This window comes from Pelophylax lessonae (assembly GCF_965119305.1).
Source record: "Pelophylax lessonae genome assembly, chromosome: 3".
Lineage (NCBI taxonomy): Eukaryota > Metazoa > Chordata > Amphibia > Anura > Ranidae > Pelophylax > Pelophylax lessonae.
In genome coordinates this window covers 104226996-104235898 of record NC_138770.1, presented here as the reverse complement: position 1 = coordinate 104235898, position 8903 = coordinate 104226996, and the positions used below count along the sequence as shown (strand labels likewise).

General features: G+C 54.5%; 1 protein-coding gene across 1 annotated transcript; it reads right to left on the bottom strand.

Annotated features, from left to right (window-relative positions):
- Positions 1 to 2984: 2984 nt before the first annotated feature.
- Positions 2985 to 4478, bottom strand: LOC309550401 (uncharacterized protein; the record flags this gene model as incomplete). The annotated part of the gene is made up of 1 exon (XM_082250789.1): positions 2985 to 4478. Exon 1 carries the CDS (start codon positions 4281 to 4283, stop codon positions 2985 to 2987), a length of 1299 nt encoding a protein of 432 aa, XP_082106915.1. The 5' UTR covers positions 4284 to 4478.
- Positions 4479 to 8903: the final 4425 nt, after the last annotated feature.

The following is an 8903-nucleotide window of genomic DNA, read 5'->3' as shown; positions in this document are numbered from 1 at the left end:
ATTTTCCAGCAGGGTACCATTCAGCTTCCAGGAGCCCGGACCGGGGGCAAAGCCCTCGCCCAGGTCACCTCGAAAGTGAATGGCCCTGTGGTCAGAGAAAAAGCAGGGGACCATGGAGAACCCGCGGTGTCTGACTGTCTTGGAGGTGAGCACGGAGTCTATCCTAGAACGCACAGATCCATCAGGACGGCACCACGAATAGTTCACGGAACCTTTCCCTATGGATCCCACGGTGTCCTTCAAGGAAGCCTCCGCAATCATCTCCTTGAGCAGCCTAGACGTGATGTCGAGCTTTGCGTACATGCTGGAGCTGCGCCCATCCTCCTCAATCGGACAGTTAAAATCACCGCCGATTACTACTGCCCTGGTGGTGACGAGTTGGGTCCGCAGGGTCTGGAAAAGCTCCAGTCGCTCATTCTTATCTGGGGAGGCGTACACGTTGATGAGCCTAACTGGCTCTCCCGCCCATGAGCCGTCTACGACCAAAATACGGCCACAGACGAGCTCCTGGACGGAGTCAACCGTGAAACGACCACCCCTGACAAGAATGGCTACCCCTGCAGACTTACAATCGACACCCCCGGACCAGTAGGAGGGACCATGGGTCCACTGGGAGGACAGATGAGTGTACCTCCTCGAGAAGGGTAGGGCACACTCCTGAAGCATGTAGACATCACTCTGCTGAGTGGAAAGAAAAGTCAGCGCCACCTGTCTTCTAGACGCATCCTTGATGCTCCTAACATTAATGGAAAAGATGGAGATCTCTGCCATCATGTAAAGGAGATGAAGGGGCTAGCTAACAGGTGGGCTAACCTTACCTCCCCTGGGGGGGGGTGGTTCTTCCCCTGCCTCTTGTGCCTGTCCGGTGTCCTGGTTCAGGCCGTTCTCCTCGAGGATGCTGTCCATCAGGTCCTGGGTGAGGTTAGTCCCTGGGGGAGCCAGATCCTTACCTACCTGCATTTCTCCTCCTTCATCTTCCCCCGCAGACTCAAGGTCCTCGAGGTCCTCCACCACTGGGTCCAGTCCAGCGATGTCATGTTGCTGGGCCACGGTGGGCCGCTTGGTGGGTTCTTCAGTTGTCGGACTATCTAGGTTCCGTTTCCGGCCTTTGCTGGTGGGGGTGGGGTTGGCGGTGGGCAGGGTGGGGAAGTCCTTCATGGAGGACAGGGCGGGGGGGGCTGGGAGGGGGGGGCAGGTGGGGTCACATCCGACTCAGAGGGGGTGGGGAGGGATGGGTCGGAGGAGGTGGTAGGGGCCTGGGGAGGGGGGGACTCACCAGTGGCTTTCCGCGGTTCCCTCGCTGTCTTTTCCCCTGGCTTCTTTTTCCCAGCGCTGTCTGGAGCTTTGCCCTTGATCAGGGCTCCAGCGTAGGACCGGGATCTCTGGGGGCAGTCTCTGTAGACGTGCTCCGCCAAACCGCAGAGGTTACAGGTCTTGGACCTCGGGCAATCCTTGGTCTCATGGCCTGCAACCCGACAGAACCTGCAAGAAGGTTCCTGACATTCCATACCTACGTGACCCTGCTTGCCACACCTGTGACGGGTATGGGGCATGTCGGCGTAGTACAGGAGTCCTGCGGAGGCTCCCAGAGAGAAGTGGGGCTTCAGGTGCTGGAGATCCCCCGAAGGCTCTCTCCTTAACCTGCAAGAAACTGCCCACTTACCTGTCCAGAAGCCGTTGACATCGAGGATTCTGACTGGGTCTTTGGCCACGATGCAAAACCTCTGGAGGTAGGTAGCGATGTCTTTTCCTGGGGTATGGGGATTCCTCATGGACACCGTCACCCGCCTTTCATCCCGTTGAATGGGAGTGTTCGCAACAAAGTTGCGGAAAGGGGAATCCGGGCCACAATTCTTCACCGCTTCCCAGTACCTTCTACAGACCTGTAGAGACACAAAAGTTATATAAAATATACCTTTCATGAAGGTCTGCACGGACAGTGTCTCCGCCTTGCTGAACCCCTGTTCGAGGATCATCTTCTTGCCAAAGATTTCCGGGGTCATGTCGGGGACTCTTCCGTCCACCTCCTTCAGCTGCAGCACCACTGTCTGCCTCATCCAGGGTTCCAGGGTAGGAAGCCCGTATGCGGACCTGGCTGACATTGGCCGGGGTGGGGGTGGTGGTTGAGGCGACTTCTCCCGGAGTCTTGGCTGAAGTGGCGGGAACGTTCTTTTTCTTCCCGGTGCTCTTCCCCATGACGGAGGAGTTTGTCGGCAGTCGCTTCAGGCAAACTTCGGCGGCTTCCTTCTTATTCCTCGGCGTCTTCACTCTTTCGCAGCCTTTAAAAAGGCCCTTGTGCGCCTACTGCCCGAAGGTAGTAGCGCAGAGTGGGGGGGGGGAGGAGGGAAGATCGCAATCTCGTTCCTTGTGGGGGCTAAGCCTCTAACCCAATAGCAGCGAGTAGGTGAAGCTGAATTTAATCAACGATCCTACAAGGCCGAGTAGAGGGTACCCCACAAGGACCAAATGGCTTGGATAGATACAAATGTTTCTCAACGTCCTAGCCGTAAAGCAGAGACACCCCTAAGGGCTAAAGTCGATTTTTTTTTTGGTTGAAAATGTAATCTTTATTTGCATAAAAGATATACAAAAAACAATACTTTTGTCGGGGTACATTCTCCCCTGTACTGCGACGCAGCGCATAAATACACTACATTACAATACATTTCCGGTCATACTAATAAATACATTCAATCACATACATTCATTCTGCGGTATGATGCCTGATGTGGTGTGCGGAGTAAGGATACCCCGTGCCATCACATCATGCATGACGCCGCAATACCCCTGAAGCATGAAACTAAATAACAGTGTCTATACGTTACGTTACTCAAACTGTATCAATACTAAGACATTTCAAAAAAGCAACAGGTGTGATGGGGGTTGGGAGAGTGGGGGTAGGGGGAGGGGGAATGAAATCACAGGCCCGAAGCTTTATTGAATGGACAAAGACACACAAGGGAGAGTGGGGGAAGGGGAAATCTTCAGACCTCCTCTTCCTCCATGAGATCCATCAGGTTATAGTCTCTGAGCAGACTGTGGATCAGTCTGTGACAGTCCTCAATGGACATCCTCTCCCTCTGGTGGATAAGGCGCTTTCTGGCGCACCATAAAGCGTCCTTAAAGCAGCACAACACCCGCCAGGCGTTGTCAATGTCCTCTTGGGAAAAAGTCCCATGAAAAAGTCCATTCAGCACAGCAAAATGTGTGATGGCAGTCTGTGGAACAAAGTCTCTCAGTTCAGGTTCCAAGGCCCTCAACAGGCTCTGTGCAAATGAGCACTCCCAGAAAACGTGAAATGACGTTTCCTCATGGATGATACAAAAGGGGCAGTGCCTGTATCTGCACAAGTTTCTGGCATGCATAAATGTCCTGAGTGGCAAACCCCCCTGGACAGCCATCCACGCCAGATCTTTGTGCCTGTTGGTGAGTCCCTTTGAAGAAACATTCCTCCAGACCACTTTGCAAGTGGCTGAAGGGAGGCCTGGAACAGTCTCAGCAATGTCCGATGCTCTGATCAACTTGTAGATAGTTTTTGGCTTCCACAAGTCGGGCTTAACTCCATGCAGCCCCAGCTCCTTGATGAACTTGAAAGTGTCCAAGTAGTACCAAGGAGTGTCCCAGTTGTAGGGGATGGAGCTGTCCCATTTGTCCCATCCAAGGGACCTCCAGAGAGGCAGGAGGAAAAAACGGGACATGGAGTTGCCTCCAGAGTCCGAAGTTCTGTCAATCAAAGTTCTGCGGATGCAGTTGCAGGCAAAGAACACCCCCAGTAACGTTGCGATGTCGGGCACGCCCTTACCGCCCTTGAGGGGTTCCTTGAACATGACTGCTCGCTTCACTCTGTCCATCTTGGAGCCCCAGATGAAGTGGAACACCGCCCTGGTGATGGCCTTGCAGGTGTTGACCCGGGGGGGCCAGGCCTGGGCGAGGTACTGCAACACAGGGAGGATCTCGCTGCGGAGTACCAGTGTTTTCCCTTCGATGGTGAGTTCTCTGAGGCTCCATAGTCCAAACTTTTGTCTCATCTTGGACAGTCTCTCCTCCCAAGACTTCAGGGCTGCGCCCTCAGCTCCAAACCAAACTCCAAGAATTTTGATGAAGTCCGCCTTGACGCTGAAAGGGATGGATGCAGAAGAAGGCAGGAACCACTTTCCGAAGAGCATGATCTCTGATTTCCCGCAGTTGACTTTTGCCCCTGAAGCTTTGCCGAAGTCCTCACAGGTCTGGACGAGCGAGTCGATGGAGCGCTGGTCAGCACAGAACACCGTTACGTCGTCCATGTAGAGTGAGCACTTGACAACCCTTCTGTCCGGTCCCGGTGCGGTGATCCCTCTGATCTCTGGGTTCTGTCGGATGCATTCGGCAAAAAGTTCTATACAGCAAACAAAAAGCAGAGGTGAGAGAGGGCAGCCTTGTCTGACCCCAGAGAGAACAGGGAAAGGGTCAGTTTTCCAGCCATTCACCAACACCGTACTACAAATGTCATAATACATCACATTCACATACGAACAAAACATGTCCCCAAGACCAAACTTGCGCAGAGCTCTGCACATAAACTCATGGGAGACACGGTCAAAGGCCTTTTCCTGGTCAAGGCTGACCAGGGCCGCGTGCACACGTCGGCCTCGGATGTACTGGACCGTGTCCCGGACAAGCGCAAGGCTGTCCGCAATCCTGCGGCCAGGAATGTCACAAGTCTGATCCGGGTGGACGATCTGTCCGATGACAGATTTCAGCCTGTTGGCCAAAACCGTGGATTTTGTAGTCCACGTTCAAGAGATAGATGGGACGCCAGTTTTTCAGATCCCATCTCTCCCCCTTCCGCTTATACAAAATCGTGATCATCCCCTCCCTCAGCTACGGAGGCATTGTGCCCTCCACCACCATCTCCTCGTACAGCTCGAGCAGGTCCGGGCCAACGAGATCCCACAGCGCTACATAGAGCTCCGCTGGGAGACCGTCGCAGCCCGGGGTCCTGCCTTGCCTAAAGGATCTGACGGCAGAGTGCAGTTCCTCCAGCGCCAAGGGGGCGTTGATTGCCGACATACCTGCAGGATCAATTTGGTTAGTGATACCTGACAAGAACCTGTCGGCCTCAGCCGTATCTGTTTCTTTCGGGGAGTAGAGGTTGGTGTAGTAGTCGCTGACCACTTGCATCACAGCCTCCTTCCCCATCTGGAGTGTTCCGGTCTCGTCCTGCAGCTCAGACAGGGGTGTGTGTCCTGAGTGGAGTTTCCTGAAAAAGAAAGAGTTACATTTCTCACCTTTCTCAAGATTCTCCACCTTGGAACGGAAGACGAGGTGCCTGGATTCTTCCTCAAAGTGTCCTTTCAGGCTCTTCTTGGTGTCCTCCAGGTCCTGCCTAACGTCCCAGCCACAGTGGTGAAGGTCCTGCAGGGACTGCAACTGACGTTGCAGTCTCCTGAGTTCCCTCTTCCTGGCACACACTTGCTGGCGTCCCCTTGCCTGAAAGAAGCTGCGTAGCTTGACTTTCACAAACTCCCAGTAGTCGCTTACCTTTCTGAAGAACCTCTTGTCCTCCTTCCAGGTAATGTAGGCCTCCCGGAGTTCCTCCAGCAGTTCCTCATTTTCCAGCAGGGTACCATTCAGCTTCCAGGAGCCCGGGCCGGGGGCAAAGCCCTCGCCCAGGTCACCCCAAAAGTGAATGGCCCTGTGGTCAGAGAAAAAGCAGGGGACCATGGAGAACCCGCGATGTCTGACTGTCTTGGAGGTGAGCACGAAGTCTATCCTAGAACGCACAGATCCATCAGGACGGCACCACGAATAGTTCACGGAACCTTTCCCTATGGATCCCACGGCGTCCTTCAAGGAGGCCTCCGCAATCATCTCCTTGAGCAGCCTAGACGTGGTGTCGAGCTTTGCGTACATGCTGGAGCTGCGCCCATCCTCCTCAATCGGACAGTTAAAATCACCGCCGATTACTACTGCCCTGGTGGTGACGAGTTGGGTCCGCAGGGTCTGGAAAAGCTCCAGTCGCTCATTCTTATCTGGGGAGGCGTACACGTTGATGAGCCTAACTGGCTCTCCCGCCCACGAGCCGTCTACGACCAAAAGACGGCCACAGACGAGCTCCTGGACGGAGTCAACCGTGAAACGACCACCCCTGACAAGAATGGCTACCCCTGCAGACTTACAATCGACACCCCCGGACCAGTAGGAGGGACCATGGGTCCACTGGGAGGACAGATGAGTGTACCTCCTCGAGAAGGGTAGGGCACACTCCTGAAGCATGTAGACATCACTCTGCTGTGTGGAAAGAAATGTCAGCGCCACCTGTCTTCTAGACGCATCCTTGATGCTCCTAACATTAATGGAAAAGATGGAGATCTCTGCCATCATGTAAAGGAGATGAAGGGGCTAGTTAGCAGGTGGGCTGAACTTACCTCCCCTGAGGGGGGGGTGGTTCTTCCACTGCCTCTTGTGCCTGTCCAGTGTCCTGGTTCAGGCCGTTCTCCTCGAGGATGCTGTCCATCAGGTCCTGGGTGAGGTCAGTCTCTGGGGGAGCCAGATCCTTACCTTCCTGCATTTCTCCTTCATCTTCCCCCGCAGACTCAAGGTCCTCGAGGTCCTCCACCACTGGGTCCAGTCCAGCGATGTCATCTTGCTGGGCCACGGTGGGCCGCTTGGTGGGTTCTTCAGTTGTCGGGCTGTCTAGGTTCCGTTTTCGGCCTTTGCTGGTGGGGGGTGGGGTGGGGGGGGCGGTGGGCAGGGTGGGGAAGTCCTCCATGGAGGACAGGGCGGGGGGGGGCTGGGAGGGGGGAGGGGCAGGGGCAGGTGAGGTCACCTCCGACTCAGGGGGGTTGGGGAGGGATGGGTCGGAGGAGGTGGTAGGGGCCTGGGGAGGGGGGGACTCACCAGTGGCTTTCCGAGGTTCCTTCGCAGTCTTTTCCCCTGGCTTCTTTTTCCCAGCGCTGTCTGGGGCTCTGCCCTTGAGCAGGGCTCCAGCGTAGGACCGGGATCTCTGGGGGCAGTCTCTGTAGACGTGCTCCGCCAATCCGCAGAGGTTACAGGTCTTGGACCTCGGGCAATCCTTGGTCTCATGGCCTGCAACCCGACAGAACCTGCAAGAAGGTTCCTGACATTCCATACTTACGTGGCCATGCTTGCCACACCTGTGGCAGATATGGGGCATGTCTGCGTAGTACAGGAGTCCTGCGGAGGCTCCCAGAGAGAAGTGGGACTTCAGGTGTTGGAGATCCCCCGAAGGCTCTCTCCTTAACCTGCAAGAAACTGCCCACTTACCTGTCCAGAAGCCGTTGACATCGAGGATTCGGACTGGGTCTTTGGCCACGATGCAAAACCTCTGGAGGTAGGTGGCGATGTCTTTTCCTGGGGTATGGGGGTTCCTCATGGACACCGTTACCCGCCTTTCATCCCGTTGAATGGGAGTGTTCGCAACGAAGTTGCGGAAAGGGGATTCCGGGCCACAATTCTTCACCGCCTCCCAGTATCTTCTACAGACCTGTAAAGACACAAAAGTTATATAGAATATACCTTTCATGAAGGTCTGCACGGACAGTGTCTCTGCCTTGCTGAACCCCTGTTCGAGGATCATCTTCTTGCCGAAGATTTCCGGGGTCATGTCGGGAACTCTTCCGTCCACCTCCTTCAGTTGCAGCACCACTGTCTGCCTCATCCAGGGTTCCAGGGTAGGAAGCCCGTCTGCGGACCTGGTTGGCCTTGCTGAGCCCGGCTTGCTTGTGGCGGCCGGGGTGGGGGTGGAGGTTGAGGCGACTTCTCCCGGAGTCTTGGCAGAAGTGGCGGGGACATTCTTTTTCTTCCCGGTGCTCTTCCCCATGACGGAGGAGTTCGTCGGTAGTCGCTTCAGGAAAACTTCGGCGGCTTCCTTCTTATTCCTCGGCGTCTTCACTCTTTTGCAGCCTTTAAAAAGGCCCTTGTGCGCCTACTGCCCGAAGGTAGTAGCGCAGAGTGGGGGGGGGAGGAGGGAAGATCGCAATCTCGTTCCTTGTGGGGGCTAAGCCTCTAACCCAATAGCAGCGAGTAGGTGAAGCTGAATTTAATCAACGATCCTACAAGGCCGAGCAGAGGGTACCCCACAAGGACCAAATGGCTTGGATAGATACAAATGTTTCTCAACGTCCTAGCCGTAAAGCAGAGACACCCCTAAGGGCTAAAGTCGATACTACACTTGATCTTAGCCAAAAGGCCGAGAAGCGATAACCCAATTATCGTCTTTTCCGAGCGCCGCCCGTCCAGGGCGACGTCAATCGCTCACAGAGATCTGCTGCCTCCCGTCTGGCTCCCTGCTGTTTGCCCAGAGCCACTAATCCTCAGACTTTCACACCTAGCTATGCCTGAGGCCTACTTCCTCCTTCCTATAGCCCATGGTCTAAACACGCCCAGACACCTGTCCATTTAGAACCTTCGGGGTCAAGGCCAGTTTTCTCGTCAATCCAACCTTTAAGCAAGCAAGGCCAAATACAGATTACAAACACATGTATCCATCAGGTGCTCCTCGTTGTGCCTAACGAGGGCTAGGATTTGCATAGAGCCGCCTCCTGTTCACGTGGACAAAGGAACCCACTAGAGGGAGACACAGGCCAGAAAATACCTCGACTGCCTGAGTACTAGACGACTTATTGACTACAGAAAGGGAAGTGGAGAAAAGTCAAGCCATTCAATAGGACTCTGCATCGTCCTAGCTTCAACTTGTACGTAGGCTTCATATCGGGCCTACGCGCACACTCTGTGTGTATTACCTGGCTGTCTTGTCGAAATTCAGGCCCTTGCTATCTAAATGTTTGTAAAAAAAAGGGGTGGTGGACAGAAGTCAACTTAGAAAAAGAAAAATGACATGAGAAGAGAAAAAAGAAAAGAAAAGAGACAGATTAAAAGCAAAGATATTGTCAGTCTGCAGT